Genomic DNA, 18,936 nt, shown 5'->3' with positions numbered 1-18,936 from the left:
CAAAAAGTAGCAAACAGATTTTGATGGAATTTTGAGGAAAGGTAGGCCAGGGGCCAAAGAACCATTGATTAGATTTTGATGCAACTCTGGATGTGTATGTGGATCTGGGGATCTTTTTTTTGTCTTTTCCCAACTTAACTCAAAAAATAGTGATTGGATTTTGATGAAATTTAGTGTACAGCTTTGGTATTATTCTAGGATCAAGTGAATTGATTTTGATGTTGATATGTGGCTTGGTGGAGGTATGCACTCTACCGAATGTCCTTCTATACGCTTTTATTTATGCAGCATCCCAGCTTTTCTGGAATCGGAGTTGTTATGATACGAAACACTGTAGTGCTGGTTAGCCATTTTTTGCTCTCTAAAGTCCATTTAAGTAAATGATCTTTACAATGTGTTGAAAGACGTTCGTTGATTTTTGAAAGTAGTTTTTCAGTGCAGTCAATTATTTTTCCTCAAGCTCAGTAACTACATTATAATGACTTTAATATATGTTACTAATTAAAGCAGACAGTGACTGGTAAATTGTCTAACTATCAAATGCAAATGCTAATTAGAAAATACTAATTCAGTTGTGCATAAAAGAAAGTTACATCATGGTAACGCTTAACCCCCCCGTCATATTCATTGTCTGCCTTTGCACAAGAAATTAGGGTTTGAAATATTTATCACTCCTCACCTTGTGAAAAAGAATTACATCCCTGTCTGTCCGCTTCTTCAGAAATCTTCCCGAGCATCCATTCTGACATGCCTTCTAATCACTGGCACATTATAAAATCACGTGAAACTACTCATATTTTCATTTCTAACACAGACACCAATGTTGCTGATAAAACCAGTTACCAGATGAACTCTTTACTGAAACATGGTGAGAGTGGGGAACAACAGCGAAACACATCACGCTACAGCTTAGAATGACAAGTTACCCACCAAAGAAGGAACAAAAATGAACAGAAAGTAAAACAGCAAGAGCTCAAGAGGGTTGGTCACAAGTGGTAGTGTGATAGCAAAAGCTAAACAGATGAATACATCAGTTCCTCTTTGTTGACCACGTATTCAGGCTACTCAAAAAAAAAAGGCTGTCTATGAGGAAGTATTCACTGTGGTCTGATAAATTTTTCATGATTGATGATATACAGAAACACACCTGTGGCCTATGGTTATTTCCCTAATAGATAGAGCCAGAGGTGGTTTTAGGCCAAGTTTTAGACCAAGTAGACCATTGCACATTCAAACTTTACGTACATTATCAGTGACAGGCATTGGTTGGCCTGTATTGTCTGTTTGGGTTAGTTGTCTTTTTTTTCTTCACTGTCCTTAATATCTGCACTTTATGTTGTACATAGTTTATTGTCTGCAATGTTTGCACTTGCTGCACTCATGCACTTTACGTCATTATATGTAGATTTGTAGTCCCCTGATGTTTTATGTCGCACCATGGTCCTGGAGAAACGTTGTTTTGTTTTAACTGTGTACTGTACTAACTGTATATGGTTGAAATAATAATAATAATTTATCACATGTACACTCAAGCATAGATTTAAGCACAGAGAAATTCCTCCTCTGTATTTAATCCATCTGAAGCACTGAACACACACATGCACACACAAGTGAGCAATGAGCACACACACACACACACACTCAGAGCAATGGGCAGCTATGCTACAGCACCCGGGGAGCAGTTGGGGGTTAGGTGCCTCGCTCCAGGGCACTTCAGCCCAACCTTCAGGCCATGGTTACCCCATGTTAACCTAACCACACAAATGTCTTTGGAAAAAAGCCTTGATCTTGACCTAGTAATGGAGGTGACAAATCCATAGAGAAAACAAGGCAAACAAAGGGTTATGTTTCAGATGAATTACATAGAAAATGACATCATTATAGGGCGGCACGGTGGTGTAGTGGTTAGCGCTGTCGCCTCACAGCAAGAAGGTCTGGGTTCGAGCGCCGTGGCCGACGAGGGCCTTTCTGTGAGGAGTTTGCATGTTCTCCCCGTGTTCGGAGGGTTTGCTCCAGTTTCCCCCAAAGACATGCAGATTAGGTTAACTGGTGACTCTAAATTGACTGTAGATGTGAGTGTGAATGGTTGTCTATTGCCGCTTTTCCACTACAAACGCGGCTGAGTCGGGCTGAGCCGTGCCGTGCTGAGTCGGGCTGAGCGGGGCTGTTGGAGTTGCATTTCGACTACAACCGCGCTGAACCGTGCTGGCTGGAAGTGGGTGGACACATTGGGTGGAGTTAGCGAAAGTGGGTGGACGTCAGGTGATGTCATTAAGCAGCGCAAACAGTGACATCAGTGACCTTTTAAGCGGTAGTCTCACGACCCGAATAGTAAACAATAAACATGGAGGACATGGAGTCGTTAGTGTTGCTGGTCTTGGTGCTGTGGCTTGTTGTCACCGACAACGCGGACAGATACTGGCAAGAGCGTATAGATGAGGCGAGGCGCATAAGGCTTCAGAAATTCTCGTAATTCGTAATTCTTCTCCTTCCGGGTTTGCGGTGTTTACAGATCCCAGCGCGCTCGCGGGGCGTGTGTGGGCATGTGAGGACACTCCTCCTCACCAATCAGTGCACAGGGGAGTGTCTGCTCACGCCCCCAACCTCACTCGGCACGGTTTGGCTCGCTTCAGCCCCACTCCAAAACGGTGCGAGTTTTAGGGGCTAAGCAGGGCTGAAACGAGCTGAGTCGTGCTGGTTTTTGGTAGTCGAAACGCGAGCCGTGTCGGGCTGAAGTGAGCTGAAGCGAGCTGAAGTGAGCTGAAAAAGGGTAGTGGAAAAGGGCCATATGTGTCAGCCCTGTGATGACCTGGCGACTTGTCCAGGGTGTACCCCGCCTTTCGCCCGTAGTCAGCTGGGATAGGCTCCAGCTTGCCTGCGACCCTGTAGAACAGGATTAAGTGGCTAGAGGAGATGAGATGACATCATTATTTGTGTGTTTTGTTTCGTCATTGGCTACAAGCCTGAATATTCTGTTTGATTAAATCATGTTCCCAGACTGATTGTGGTTAAGGGATGTGTGTTAACTGGATAATAGGCTACTATAGAACTTTACCCACACCTTTTTCTTTTGTTGAAATGCTTTTTTTTAATCAAGGAAAAAACACTAGTTGTATCTTGTCTTACCTGACAAACTTTTTTTTTTAAATGATAATAAAAATTCAGTTAATCAGTGAAGTGGACCACAGTAAACTGATAGAATCTTTATTCAGAAGAAGCCTATATTTGTCACATGCACACTCAAGCACAGTGAAATTCATCCTCTGCATTGAACCCATCTGAAGCAGTGAACACACACATCCAGAGCGCACAGGCAGCAGTTAGGGGTTAGGCGCCCTGCTCAAGGGCACTTCAGCCCAAGGCCACTCCATGTTAACCTAACTTACATGTCTTTGAACTGTGGGGGAAACCGGAGCACCCGGAGGAAACCCACGTGGACACGGGGAGAACATGCAAACGCCAAACAGAAAGGCCCTCGCCGGGTCACTGGGCTTGAACCCAGAACCTTCTTGCTGTGAGGTGACAGAGCTAATCACTACACCACTGTGTCACCCTTTAAGCATGTTCATCTTCACATTCACTTTCTTTCATTCAGATACTGGTCCAGTCTTCATGGTCCACGTGTGGCTTGTGGTTCAGTTTCATCATATCCTCCTTTCAGTGTCACAGACCATTGCAAAATGTGTTTAAGAACAGCCAATACACACACATACACATTCTAACCTAATGATTTAAATCACGTGTCAGACAAAGGAAAACAATGAAATGTTGAAAGGTAGGGGAAATCCAACACCAAGAATGGGACCTTTTCAGAACTTCACTGGCATTTTTGTTTTCAGTGAATTTTAGGAAACAAACAGCTTCAACCATAAATTCAGATGAAATAAAAAGTAATAAAGGCAATAAAAAAACAATAGGTCATCTATTTGTTTAGATTTAAAGGTGTGTAGATTAAAGTTACCTGGAAGCATTACTCACCAACTTTCCTGTTTTTGTTTTCTTTTCTTATGATTTCACTGTGTCATGTCTTGCCCAGGCGGCACGGTGGTGTAGTGGTTAGCGCTGTCGCCTCACAGCAAGAAGGTCCGGGTTCGAGCCCCGTGGCCGGCGAGGGCCTTTCTGTGTGGAGTTTGCATGTTCTCCCCGTGTCCGCGTGGGTTTCCTCCGGGTGCTCCAGTTTCCCCCACAGTCCAAAGACATGCAGGTTAGGTTAACTGGTGACTCTAAATTGACCGTAGGTGTGAATGTGAGTGTGAATGGTTGTCTGTGTCTATGTGTCAGCCCTGTGATGACCTGGCGACTTGTCCAGGGTGTACCCCGCCTTTCGCCCGTAGTCAGCTGGGATAGGCTCCAGCTTGCCTGCGACCCTGTAGAACAGGATAAAGCGGCTACAGATAATGAGATGAGATGTCTTGCCCAAGGAATACCTTCAGGCTTGTTTGGCTGTTCATCATATTTACAATCCCAGCTGCAACATGTTCAGTGTTGGCTTATTCCCCAATCTCAGCTCGAGCTGGGTGATATACGTTATAGGTATACACATACTGATTCAGGGCGGCACGGTGGTGTAGTGGTTAGATGAGATGAAAAACAATGTTGTATTGTAGATAGTACAGCAATACAGTATTTTTTCTTTCATTTAAAATAGTTGTAAATGAGCCCACAAAGAATGGTAAACTCAAATGGATCTGTAAAAAACATTTTGATAGCGATCACTTCAACACAAAAAATGACAAGAATAAATGCACTGCCCAAACTACATAGCTCAATTTGCATGTAGTGACTCAGTTTGAATTCAGCAAGAAGTTCCAGGGAATTTATATCAGATACATCATGCTTTGTGATGTTGTGAGGTCTTGGCAAATTCAATCAAAAACACATTTTGCTCACTTAGCTCTTGTGATGTGAACAAATCCAGAGAATATTTGAAAAACAAAAACAAAAAACAGATCATACTGGTGCCTTGCCAAAAGCCACAGTCATTGCTGTCCTTTATTCATACTTTTGTAAGTAGATTTGGAAAATAAAATATGATCAAACACTGCAGTACCTAAGAGGGTGAAAATAATCGTGACCTGATATTTTGGTCATATTACACAGTCCTGGTGTAAATTTTCGAACCAAACACTGAAGTAGAAGCAGCACAGCTGGTATGGAAGCAAAAATAAATAAATAAATAAATAAATTATAAAACCTTTTGAATTTCTTAATAATGAAAATTAAACACAACTGAAATAATAATAATAATAATAATAATAATAATAATAATAATAATAATAAATTAAAACCAAATATCTGTATTTAATTATTTTGAATTAGCCTCCTTGAAATTTAAATTATTTTTTGCTCTGGGTATGTGTGTGTGCTCATTGCTCACGTGTGTGTGCGCGCATGTGTGTGTGTTCACTGCTTCAGATGGATTAAATGCAGAGAGGAATTTCACCGTGCTTAAGTGTCTCATCTCATTATCTCTAGCCGCTTTATCCTGTTTTACAGGGTCGCAGGCAAGCTGGAGCCTATCCCAGCTGACTACGGGCGAAAGGCGGGGTACACCCTGGACAAGTCGCCAGGTCATCACAGGGCTGACACATAGGTGGGGTTTACGTTAGACCGTATCAGCGGATCATCAGATTAACGTTTTTAAAACGATTAGCGTGCACACAGCAACGCCAATACACGGATACGCTCGGCTCCGCAGGCATCCTGCGCTCCAAATCACTCCGCCCTGAACAGCGAGTGCCCTCTGGAGGGTGCGCACTCCGGCCCTGCGCAGCTCACAGAGCGCGCGAGTGAAGCGCACGAGCAGTGATTCGGGACTGAGCCGCTGTGTGTGTGATCCCAGTGCATATCACTTACCACTTGCAAGTGGAAGGATGGCAAGCCTAAAGACAATCATAACTACACAATGGGCAGTATTTGCATCAGTATTTGCAGTATTTTCATACTTTTATACTCTTTAATGAAAGGTGATACAAGGCGGAAGTCCGCGCCGTTTTTCAGCAGTCGCGTCACATGACCAACGCCAGCGAATCAGGAAGGTGGATGTCACAGTGACGTTGTCCAATGACGACGCCAGCTAGAGCTCAGCACAGCGTATCCACGTATTCTCAATGTTTACACAGCACCGGACCAGACACGATCTGGATTGAATACGTGGACCCTGGCGGATTCCCGTTTCCCGGTGTTTCCAGGCGTTTTAATGTAAACGGACAGTGCATCCGCGAAGAAAACGAGACAGATACGGTCTAATGTAAACTTGGCCATAGACAACCATTCACACTCACATTCACACCTACGGTCAATTTAGAGTCACCAGTTAACCTAACCTGCATGTCTTTGGACTGTGGGGGAAACTGGAGCACCCGGAGAAAACCCACGTGGACACGGGGAGAACATGCAAACTCTGCACAGAAAGGCCTTCGCCGGCCACGGGGCTCGAACCCGGACCTTCTTGCTGTGAGGCGACAGCGCTAACCACTACACCACCATGCCGCCGTGCTTAAGTGTACGTGTGATAAATAAAGTTGTTGTTGTTGCTCTTTTTCTTCTTTTTAGCAGTCAAGATTCGCCCGTAGTCAGCTGGGATGGGCTCCAGCTTGCCTGCGACCCTTTTGGACTGTCCATTGATCACCCTAACGACTCTCGAGGCCGTTCACACCCAGCCCCCAGTGACCCACACCAACAGGATGGCTCAACAACACCTTAGGATTGCTTTTCATCCATGAGAGGATAAATACCTGATACTCCCTATTAGTCAGACAGAACTGAAGAAGCCTTTCGGATGAGAGGTGAAACGTCTTCAAGAATCTTAAAGCAAGTCCAGTTGCTCTCTTTTACCACCCACAGTTTACTATGACCTGGATGACTGAGAATCTTCACAGACATATCAATAATTCTAAATATACATTCACTGTTCACTTTATTAGGTACACCTACACACCTGCTGTTTTATGCAGTTCTCCAATCAGCCAACCCCTTGACTGCAGCACAAGGCATAAAATCATGCAGATACAAATCAAGAGTTTCAGTTAATGTTGACTTCAAACATCAGAACGGGAAAAATTGTGATCTCTGTGACTTTCACTGTGGCATGGGTGTTGGTGCCAGATGGACTAGTTTGAGTTTTTCAGAACCTGCTGCTCTCCTGGGGTTTTCACACACAGCAGTCTCTAGAGTTTACACAGAATGGTGCGGAAAACAAAAAAACTGATTGAGTGACAGTTCTGTGGGTGGAAACGTCTTGTTGATAAGAGAGGTCAGAGGAAAATGGACAGGTTGGTTCGCGCTACCAGGAAAGATAGAGTAACTCATAATCACTCTTTACAACTATAGTGAGCAGAAAAGCATTTCAGCATGCAACAGCAGAAGACCACATTAGGGTTCCACTCCCACCAGCCAAGAACAGGAATCTTAGAATCAAGAACATGTTCCTATTAAAGTGGCCAGTGAGTGTATTTTTATTTATTTTTTAAACAAGTTCAGATTCAAAAATTCAGTTTTTAATATGGAAAAATTCAATATGAAAAAAAAATTCAAGTCTAACATTAGGGACTCCTCAGGGGCAGGCAAAAGCAGTCGAGCCTGGAGCATGTTATGCTATTTTGTCAAATGCCTGTCATCAAATGCCTCCCCATCCTGGGAGCATGCATGCTTATATATGCATGCTACCGGTATATAAACACAACACTGCTAAGACAATCATGGATTGTGGACCCACATCAGACCATGATGTGAATGGGACACAAACTCACCAAAACTACACAGTTCAAGTCTGGAAAAAGACCAGGTGATTTCTCATCTCATCTCATTATCTCTAGCCGCTTTATCCTGTTCTACAGGGTCGCAGGCAAGCTGGAGCCTATCCCAGCTGACTACGGGCGAAAGGCGAGGTACACCCTGGACAAGTCGCCAGGTCATCACAGGGCTGACACATAGACACAGACAACCATTCACACTCACATTCACACCTACGGTCAATTTAGAGTCACCAGTTAACCTAACCTGCATGTCTTTGGACTGTGGGGGAAACCGGAGCACCCAGAGGAAACCCACGCGGACACGGGGAGAACATGCAAACTCCGCACAGAAAGGCCCTCGCTGGCCATGGGGCTCAGACCCGGACCTTCTTGCTGTGAGGCGACAGCGCTAACCACTACACCACCGTGCCGCCCCCTAGGTGATTTTATTTTCTAAATTTCAACTGTCCAATTTGGGTGAGTTTGTGCCCCTGACAGCCTCAGATTCTTGTTATTAGCTGACAGGAGTGGAACCCATTGTGGTCTTCTGGTGTTGTATCTCATCCACCTCAAGGTTCAATGTTTTGTGGATGCAGAGATGCTTTTCAGCTCACCACAACTGTAAGGAGTAATTATTTGATTTACTGTATCCTTCCTGGCAGTGTAAACCATTCAAGTCATTTTCCTCTGACCTCTTTTATCAATAGTGCGTTTCCACCCACAGAACTGTTGCTCACTCAGTGTTTTTTGTTTTTCTTGCTATTCTGTGTAAACTCTAGAGGCTGTTGTGTGTGAAATTCCCTCTACAAGACAGTGTTTGCAGCTCACTTTGATCCAAACACACACACACAGGCCATGATCTCATCTCATCTCATCATCTCTAGCTGCTTTATCCTGTTCTACAGGGTTGCAGGCAAGCTGGAGCCTATCCCAGCTGACTACGGGCGAAAGGCGGGGTACACCCTGGACAAGTCGCCAGGTCATCACAGCGCTGACACATAGACACAGACAACCATTCACACTCACATTCACACCTACGGTCAATTTAGAGTCACCAGTTAACCTAACCTGCATGTCTTTGGACTGTGGGGGAAACCGGAGCACCCGGAGGAAACCCACGCGGACACGGGGAGAACATGCAAACTCCACACAGAAAGGCCCTCGCCAGCCCCGGGGCTCGAACCCAGACCTTCTTGCTGTGAGGCGACAGCACTAACCACTACACCACCGTGCTAGCCTGGGCCCGCCCATCCTAAGCGTGACGCAACACGAGGGCCTGTTGCGAGCTTAGTCTGGCCAGGCAAGCTATCTCCAGCTCTTCCAAGCTCCGGAAAAATCAGGAGCCAATCAACTTTGAGCATCTCCAACGGCCCTGGGTAGAGGCGTGTTCAAGGCACTGACGTAGTAGAACTGCGACCGGAAGCCATAGATTGTTTACAGAATCATGCTGTATTGAAAGCATTCAACAGGAAGTTCTCATTGAAAACGGAGCAAAGAGCAGCCCTGGAGGTATTTATTGAAAGGAAGGACGTTTTCGCCTTGCTCCCGACCGGCTTCGATAAGAGTTTAATCTACCGGTTAGCCCCGCTAGTAGCCAAATCAATGGGGCTCAGCGAGAATCCTATTGTCGCGACACATACGTCAGAGGAAAGAGTGATGTGATTGGTTTAAGCTTCGTCACAGCCTTTTCTGGCTTCGACCAGTAGCAAACTGAGGCATTTCAGGGAGGCGGGTCAACCATGGGCTCTGGGAAATGGTTGGGCTGAATATCTTGGCCAGACCAATAGCTCATAGAGCTTTGAAGTCGCGTTAGCCAGACTACCACCGTGCCGCCCCAGGCCATAATCATAAGCTATTTTGTGTACATTTATCAAATATTATCCAATTAAATCCATTTCAGTTCCAGGTTGTAACACTGCATTTGTGTGTGCATATGAGAGAGAGAGAGCGAGAGAGAGAGAAAACACAAATGGGCATGAACTATGCTGTGCTATAACTCACTCATTTCCTCACACTCCTTCTGCACTCCTGCTAAAGTCCTATGTCATGGTTTGGCCCTGAACCATGACAAAAATGGAGACAACACGAGGGGTAACAATAATAATAAATAATTTATTTACAAAAGGTAGATCTACAAAGTAAAATAACAATAAAGAAAAACAAAAAACGCCTCAGCCATCACTCTGGCCTGCTGCAGCACAAGCCACCCAGACAGCTCTCACAGGTGGAGTGAGCGGGGAAAGAAGAGACCATGACACTCCAGCAAACTGGACTATAAAGGTACACCGGGCCCAGGTGTAACAATCAGTCTCAATGCCTCTAACACACGCAAGACAAAGGACAGGGACCCCTAGTGCCCCGGTGGAGCCCTGCAGTCTAATAGGGCAATGCCAATGGCACAGGCACCAATGATAGAGGGGCCGTGACACCTAGCATAACAAGTTTTTAATTTGATTCAAAGATTTGTCTTTTTTTTGCTTCCGTTTCTGGCACCATACTGCCCTCTTGAGGGAAAAGTGTAATTGAACATGCAACAATAAAACGGGTTGAACTTTAGACATCATTAAATCTCTGCTACAGAGAGGACAATGGGTCTGTCATACAAACAGAAGCAATACCTCTAGTGGGAACACCAACTTTACCCCGCCATCCCCCAACCCCCTGTTTATCACTAGCAACAACTTAAATTAATAAACCGATCATTTAATATTTTGAACTATTGACTTCCAGGGCATTAATAATAATAATAATAATAATAATAATAAATTATTATTATTATTATTATTATTATTATTAATAAATAATGTTATTAGTATGTGTTATTTAGGCCTACAATGCTAGATACTATTATATTATTATATAGTATAATATACTATATATACGGCCTATATTATATCATACTCATTATTGTCAGAGGGTGTTGATTAATGCTCTATAAGGACTCTAAGTAGTGCAAAACATATATTTTAATGCCCTCATTCTAGCACTTTTTATTGATTAAAAGTGTTATATTTTTATATATTAAAATATAATTTTATACAACCCCGATTCCAAAAAAGTTGGGACAAAGTACAAATTGTACATAAAAATGGAATGCAATAATTTATTAATCTCAAAAACTGATATTGTATTCACAATAGAACATAGACAACATATCAAATGTCGAAAGTGAGACATTTTGAAATTTCATGCCAAATATTGGCTCATTTGAAATTTCATGACAGCAACACATCTCAAAAAAGTTGGGACAGGGGCAATAAGAGGCTGGAAAAGTTAAAGGTACAAAAAAGGAACAGCTGGAGGACCAAATTGCAACTCATTAGGTCAATGGGCAATAGGTCATTAACATGACTGGGTATAAAAAGAGCATCTTGGAGTGGCAGCGGCTCTCAGAAGTAAAGATGGGAAGAGGATCACCAATCCCCCTAATTCTGCGCCGACAAATAGTGGAGCAATATCAGAAAGGAGTTCGACAGTGTAAAATTGCAAAGAGTTTGAACATATCATCATCTACAGTGCATAATATCAGCAAAAGATTCAGAGAATCTGGAAGAATCTCTGTGCATAAGGGTCAAGGCCGGAAAACCATACTGGGTGGCCGTGATCTTCGGGCCCTTAGACAGCACTGCATCACATACAAGCATGCTTCTGTATTGGAAATCACAAAATGGGCTCAGGAATATTTCCAGAGAACATTATCTGTGAACACAATTCACCATGCCATCCGCCGTTGCCAGCTAAAACTCTATAGTTCAAAGAAGAAGCCGTATCTAAACATGATCCAGAAGCGCAGATGTCTTCTCTGGGCCAAGGCTCATTTAAAATGGACTGTGGCAAAGTGGAAAACTGTTCTGTGGTCAGACGAATCAAAATTTGAAGTTCTTTATGGAAATCAGGGACGCCGTGTCATTCGGACTAAAGAGGAGAAGGACGACCCAAGTTGTTATCAGCGCTCAGTTCAGAAGCCTGCATCTCTGATGGTATGGGGTTGCATTAGTGCAGTGGTTCTCAAACTTTTTTCACCAAGTACCACCTCAGAAAATACTTGGCTCTCCAAGTACCACCATAATGACCAACATTAAAATACAGTAGCGTAGTCGGTCTAAGTATTCATTAAAAACAAGGCGGAGGTTTTATTTAACAAGTATATTTAATATTGTTGGCCACTGTAACATTACACACAGTACTTTGAACAGTAACACTGTGTTTAAATATAGGAAAATAAAACACTGTCCTTAAATAATGAATCAAATAAAATTAATTGCACATAAAAGTTTAACTCTCTGGCAGCTTTCTCTCCACACATGATACGTGTCATCTCTTTGGCTAATGGTAAACACAGCAGTTCCCCGATTGTGTGCGGCTTACCGGCTCTGGCGAGCAGGAGGCTGGCACGATATGAAGCTTCCTGTGCTTTGGCTACGGGTGTACCATAGGACAGAATGGTGGACTTGGACTGCTTCAGTTCATCACGTTTTCGTAAAAAAAAAAATCCATTGGTTTGTCCTTTAGTGCTGTGTGTTTGGTTGTAAGATGCTGTTTGAGATGCGATGGTTTCATGGACTCATTGCTCAGAACGTCCCCGCATACAACACACTGCGGCCTGGGCAGCGCCTCTGTCCCGCTCCAAATGAATCCCAGTTTTATGTATTTTTCGTCATACTTCCTCCTCACTGGTTTCTGCCGTTTGCTAGCAGTTCTGGGGCTGGTTTTGCCACTGTCGTTAGCATCTGCGCTCGGCTCACACACGTCCTCTTCAGTTCTCCCTCTCTCCTGATCCACGATCCCATTCGCGGATTTAAGCCACGACAGTAATTTTGTCGTACTCGTCATAATTAGCAAAGCCACCTCTACCTTTTCCCATCACAGCCGAGTCTACCAATGGCGGATAACCGTCTGTCAGCGGAACCGGCGGGAATGCGTACGTACGCTAAGTATGGCTACCCAGAAGCACTTTCAAACTTTTTTAAATTATTAACTTAATTTGTATTTCCTTTCATTTTCTTGTCATCGGTTGATAAGATATTTTCATCCATTCGGATATTATGGATAGTATTTCACTTTTTTTAAAATTTATATTTAATTAAGTGATTCTTTGGCGTACCACTAGTGGTACGCGTACCACAGTTTGAGAATCTCTGCATTAGTGCATGTCGCATGGGCAGCTTACACATCTGGAAAGACACCATTAATGCTGAAAGGTATATCCAGGTTCTAGAGCAACATATGCTCCCATCCAGACGACGTCTCTTTCAGGGAAGACCTTGCATTTTCCAACATGACAATGCCAAACCACATACTGCATCAATTACAGCATCATGGCTGCATAGAAGAAGGGTCCGGGTACTGAATTGGCCAGCCTGCAGTCCAGATCTTTCACCCATACAAAACATTTGGCGCATCATAAAATGAAAGATACGGTATGACAAAAAAGACCTAAGACAGTTGAGCAACTAGAATCCTACATTAGACAAGAATGGGTTAACATTCCTATCCCTAAACTTGAGCAACTTGTCTCCTCAGTCCCCAGACGTTTACAGACTGTTGTAAAGAGAAAAGGGGATGCCTCACAGTGGGAAACATGGCCTTGTCCCAACTTTTTTGAGGTGTTGTTGTCATGAAATTTAAAATCACCTCATTTTTCTCTTTAAATGATACATTTTCTCAGTTTAAACATTTGGTATGTCATCTATGTTCTATTCTGAATAAAATATGGAATTTTGAAACTTCCACATCATTGCATTCCGTTTTTATTTACAATTTGTACTTTGTCCCAACTTTTTTGGAATCGGGGTTGTATATTAAAAGCTACATGAATTGATGCATTTGTTTCTTGACTGAGTACTTTTAATCAATAAAAAGTGTTAGAACGAGGGCATTAAAATATATGTTTTGCACTACTTAGAGTCCTTATAGAGCATTAATCAACACCCTCTGACAATAATGAGTATAATACAGGCCGTATATATATTGTATTATACTATATAATAGTATCTAGCATTGTAGGCCTAAATAACACATACTAATAACACAAGTATCAATATTATTATTATTATTATTGAAAACCGCCTCACACAAACTACACTACCCAAAAGTGTAGAGCATCATGCGCATGCGCATTATCTTTGTTTTGCTCTAGGAGGACTGCTTTGCCTTTTTGACAAAGCAGTCGATGAGGAAAGGGGCGTGTCCTCTGGGCAGAGAGGTCTCACAAAATACACTACCCAAAAGTGTAGAGCATCATGCGCATGCGCATTACTTCAGCCTTTTTGACAAAGCAGTCGTTCAGGAAAGGGGCGTGTCCTCCGGTCAGAGAGAGATTAATAAACATTTAGTAAACATTCAGTGAGCGTGTTATGGCCGCTGTGTGCGCTGGACGGGGAGAGGAGATGAAGCCAGATTACTCTTCACTCTGCCTGCACAGACAGCCCTGTGACTGAGTGAAGCACACACACAGGTTTCAGTGTGAGAGAGTCTGTGTGTGTGTGCCAACAAAAACAACGGTCCAGACAACGGTGCGTAAAAAGCGGAGAGGAGGAACAGAACCCTTCACCCCAAACCCCCAGAAACACAGCGGAGCTCCAGCACGGTGTGACCGCCGCCATGGCGCATCTGCGGGGCCTCGGCAACCAGGTAATCCCGCTGATCCTGGCCTGAGGCGTGACTGTTTATGCATGTATGTGTGTGTTTATGCATGCATGCATGTATGTATCTATGTATATATGTGTATATGCATGCATGCATGTATGTTTGTATGTGTGTGTTTATGCATGCATGCATGTATGTATCTATGTATATATGTGTATATGCATGCATGCATGCATGTATGTATGTTACACACACACACACACACACACAGTGTGAGTGTGTGTATGTATGTTACACACACACACACACACACACAGTGTGAGTGTGTGTGTGTGTGTGGTATGTATGTTTATGCATGCATGCATGTATGTATATGTGTTTATGTATGTATATATGTGTGTGTATGTATGTGTGTGTGGGGCGGCACGGTGGTGTAGTGGTTAGCGCTGTCGCCTCACAGCAAGAAGGTCCGGGTTCGAGCCCCGTGGCCGGCGAGGGCCTTTCTGTGCGGAGTTTGCATGTTCTCCCCGTGTCCGCGTGGGTTTCCTCCGGGTGCTCCGGTTTCCCCCACAGTCCAAAGACATGCAGGTTAGGTTAACTGGTGACTCTAAATTGACCGTAGGTGTGAATGTGAGTGTGAATGGTTGTCTGTGTCTATGTGTCAGCCCTGTGATGACCTGGCGACTTGTCCAGGGTGTACCCCGCCTTTCGCCCGTAGTCAGCTGGGATAGGCTCCAGCTTGTAGAAGGATAAAGCGGCTAGAGATAATGAGATGAGGTGTATGTATGTGTGTGTATGTATGTGTTTATGCATGTATGTGTGTGTATGTTATTCTCCTCCTGAACTCTAAGAAATCTAAGACAGTTACAATAACTTAAGTCTTCTGTACAATACTCTAGTGCAATATTACATGTCCTAATGTGCAATATTACAATATTACCTTGTCACTTTAACTACAATGCCACTCTAATCATATTGTCATTTTAATTTTATCCACGCGTCATTTTATTTATTTGTCATATTTTATCTGCTGCATTTATTTATTTATTTATTTATTTTTCTTTTACTTTGTTACTGGCAACAGGCCTGCCATATTGTACATAATACGCTTTTTTCCCCCCACCCATTTTTGCGATTTTATTCGTTTTGTGATTTTATTTTCTTGCTCTTTTAATGTACCGCTCTTCGCCCTTCTAATTGCCCTTCAGGGATAAATAAAGTTTTGTCTAAGTCTATGTATGTACATGTGTGTATGTGTTTATGTATGTATACGTGTGTGTGTGTGTGTATATATATATATATATATATATATATATATATATATATGTATATATATATGTGTTTGTGTATGTATGTATGTGTGTTTATGCATGCATGCATGTATGTATGTACAGTATGTGTGTGTATTTGTATGTATGTATTTATGCATGCATGTATGTATTTGTTATATGCATGCATGTATGTATGTATGTATGTATGTATCTGTTTATGAAGTTTCCTTTTGTGTGCAAGAAATACACTTGGTGAATAAATTGTCCACTGAACTGTACAAATATCACCTCCCCATCAGGATCCCATGGAAGTAATTGTTAAGGAGATCTGCCATCAGAGATACAGTATAATAAAGACTGATAACAGAGTGGACACTAATGGAGGCAAAAGAAAATGGGTGGTGTGGCATGTTTATGGTCTAAAGGATAAATAGAAAATAACAGGCTTTTGTTGTTCGGCTATGTTTTAGCAAAATGTTAACTTAATAATAATTAACTTAATTCCCATGGTGGTGTAGTGGTTAGCGCTGTCGCCTCACAGCAAAGAAGGTTCTGGGTTCGAGCCCAGCGGCCGGCGAGGGCCTTTCTGTGTGGAGTTTGCATGTTCTCCCCGTGTCTGTGTGGGTTTCCTCCGGGTGCTCCGGTTTCCCCCACAGTCCAAAGACATGCAGGTTAGGCTAATTGGTGGCTCTAAATTGACCGTAGGTGTGAATGTGAATGGTTGTTTGTCTCTGTTGCCCCTTTTCCACCAAAGCAGTTCCAGGGCTGGTTTGGGGACAGTGCTTAGTTTGGAACCGGGTTTTCTGTTTCCACTGACAAAGAACTGGCTCTGGGGCCAGAAAAACCGGTTCCAGGCTAGCACCAACTCTCTGCTGGGCCAGAGGAAAGAACCGCTCACGTCAGCGGGGGGGGGGCGGAGTTGTTAAGACCAACAAAAATAACAAGACCGCGAAAGATCGCCATTTTTAAGCGACGAGAAGCCGCAGCTGTACAAACGCGAAGTCATCCATTATTATTATTGTTGTTTTTGCTTCGATATTCGCGCCAAGGTTTATGCAAACGTAGCGACGTAACTGACGTATACAGCGACGTAATGATGTATACAGCGATGTAATGACATGGCTCCGCTTAGCACCGCGAGCTATGGAAAAGCAAACTGGTTCTCAGCTGGCTCGCAAGTTGAACGAGTTGTGAACCAGCCCTGGAACTGATTTGGTGGAAAAGGGGTATGTGTCAGCCATGCGATGATCTGGTGATTTTTTCCAGGGTGTACCCTGCCTCTCGCCCATAGTCAGCTGGGATAGGCTCCAGCTTGCCTGCGACAGAGCAGGATAAGCAGCTACAGATAATGGATGCATGTAATTTCCATGTTGGTGGCACGGTGGTGTAGGGGTTAGCACTGTTGCCTCACAGCAAGAAGGTTCTGGGTTCGAGCCCAGTGGCCGACGAGGGCCTTTCTGTGTGGAGTTTGCATGTTCTCCCTGTGTCTGCATGAGTTTCCCCCACAGTCCAAAGACATGCAGGTTAGGTTAATTGGTGGCTCTAAATTGACCGTGAGTGTGAATGGTTGGTTGTGTCTCCGTGTGTGTCAGCCCTGCAATGAGCTGGCGACTTATCCAGGGTGTACCCTGCCTCTCGCCCATGGTCAGCTGGGATAGGCTCCAGCTTGCCTCCTGCAACCCTGCATGGGATAATTGGTTACGCATAAAACAAACATTCCCATGTTAGTCGGGAATAACGTGAGATTTGTCGTTTTCCTTTGTATACTCAACCCCGTCAGATCATTATTCAGTTCTTCTTCTTCCGGCTGCTCCTGTTAGGGGTCGCCACAACAGATCATCATGATCTGCATATTTGATTTGGCATAGATTTTTACACCGGATGCACTTCCTGACGGAACCCTCCCCAGTCTATCCGGGCTTGGGCCAACCAAAGTGGCTGGGTATTTTTTAACTTTGAATTGTGGGAGGAAACCCACACAGACATGGGGAGAACATGCAGACTCCACACAGAAAGGCCCCCATCAACCGGAAAGTTTGAACCCTTAACCTTCTTGCTGTGGGGCGACAGTGCTAACCAGTGCATCATAATTCCACCATGAGACCATTATTCATATATTCATGTTAAAGTATAAATCAAATACAGTGGTGCTTGAAAGTTTGTGAACCCTTTAGAATTTTCTATATTTCTGCATAAATGTGACCTAAAACATCATCAGATTTTCACACAAGTCCTAAAAGTAGATAAAGAGAACCCAGTTAAACAAATGAGACAAAAATATTATACTTGGTCATTTATTTATTGAGGAAAATGATCCAATATTAATTATCTGTGAGTGGCAAAAGTATGTGAACCTTTGCTTTCAGTATCTGGTGTGACCCCCTTGTGCAGCAATAACTGCAACTAAACGTTTCTGGTAACTGTTGAGCAGTCCTGCACACCGGCTTGGAGGAATTTTAGCCCGTTCCTCCATACAGAACAGCTTCAACTCTGGGATGTTGGTCGGTTTCCTCACATGAACTGCTCGCTTCAGGTCCTTCCACAACATTTTGATTGGATTAAGGTCAGGACTTTGACTTTGCCATTCCAAAACATTAACTTTATTCTTCTTTAACCATTCTTTGGTAGAACGACTTGTGTGCTTAGGGTCATTGTCTTGCTGCATGACCCACCTTCTCTTGAGATTCAGTTCATGGACAGATGTCCTGACATTTTCCTTTAGAATTCGCTGGTGTAATTCAGAATTCATTGTTCCATCAATGATGGCAAGCCGTCCTGGCCCAGATGCAGCAAAACAGACCCAAACCATGATACTACCACCACCATGTTTCACAGATGGGATAAGGTTCTTATGCTGGAATGCAGTGTTTTCCTTTCTCCAAACATAACGCATCTCATTTAAACCAAAAAAGTTCCATTTTGGTCTCATCCGTCCACAAAACATTTTTCCAATAACCTTCTGGCTTGTCCATGTGACGAGCAGCAATGTTCTTTTTGGAGAGCAGTGGCTTTCTCCTTGCAACCCTGCCATGCACACCATTGTTGTTCAGTGTTCTCCTGATGGTGGACTCATGAACATTAGCCAATGTGAGAGAGGCCTTCAGTTGCTTAGAAGTTACCCTGGGGTCCCTGTGTTGTGAAGATTAGACTTTGATCTTTAAATAAAACAGGGTGCCCATTCACACTTGATTGTCATCCCATTGACTGAAAACACCTGACTCTAATTTCACCTTCAAATTAACTGCTAATCCTAGAGGTTCACATACTTTTGCCACTCACAGATATGTAATATTGGATCATTTTCCTCAATAAATAAATGACCAAGTATAATATTTTTGTCT

At 43.4% G+C, this 18,936-nt stretch overlaps 1 protein-coding gene across 1 annotated transcript in view; it reads left to right on the top strand.

Annotated features, from left to right (window-relative positions):
- Positions 1-14,000: 14,000 nt before the first annotated feature.
- stk25a (serine/threonine kinase 25a) overlaps positions 14,001-18,936 on the top strand; it is a 43,644-nt gene continuing 38,708 nt past the window's right edge. Inside the window, exon 1 of the mRNA XM_060919765.1 lies at positions 14,001-14,369. Coding sequence (XP_060775748.1) covers positions 14,340-14,369 — 30 coding nt within the window. The 5' untranslated portion in view covers positions 14,001-14,339. The remainder of the gene's footprint in view (positions 14,370-18,936) is intronic.

This window comes from Neoarius graeffei, chromosome 4 (genome assembly GCF_027579695.1).
Source record: "Neoarius graeffei isolate fNeoGra1 chromosome 4, fNeoGra1.pri, whole genome shotgun sequence".
In the NCBI taxonomy this organism is placed as follows: domain Eukaryota; kingdom Metazoa; phylum Chordata; class Actinopteri; order Siluriformes; family Ariidae; genus Neoarius; species Neoarius graeffei.
This window is presented reverse-complemented; position numbering and strand designations above follow the sequence as displayed.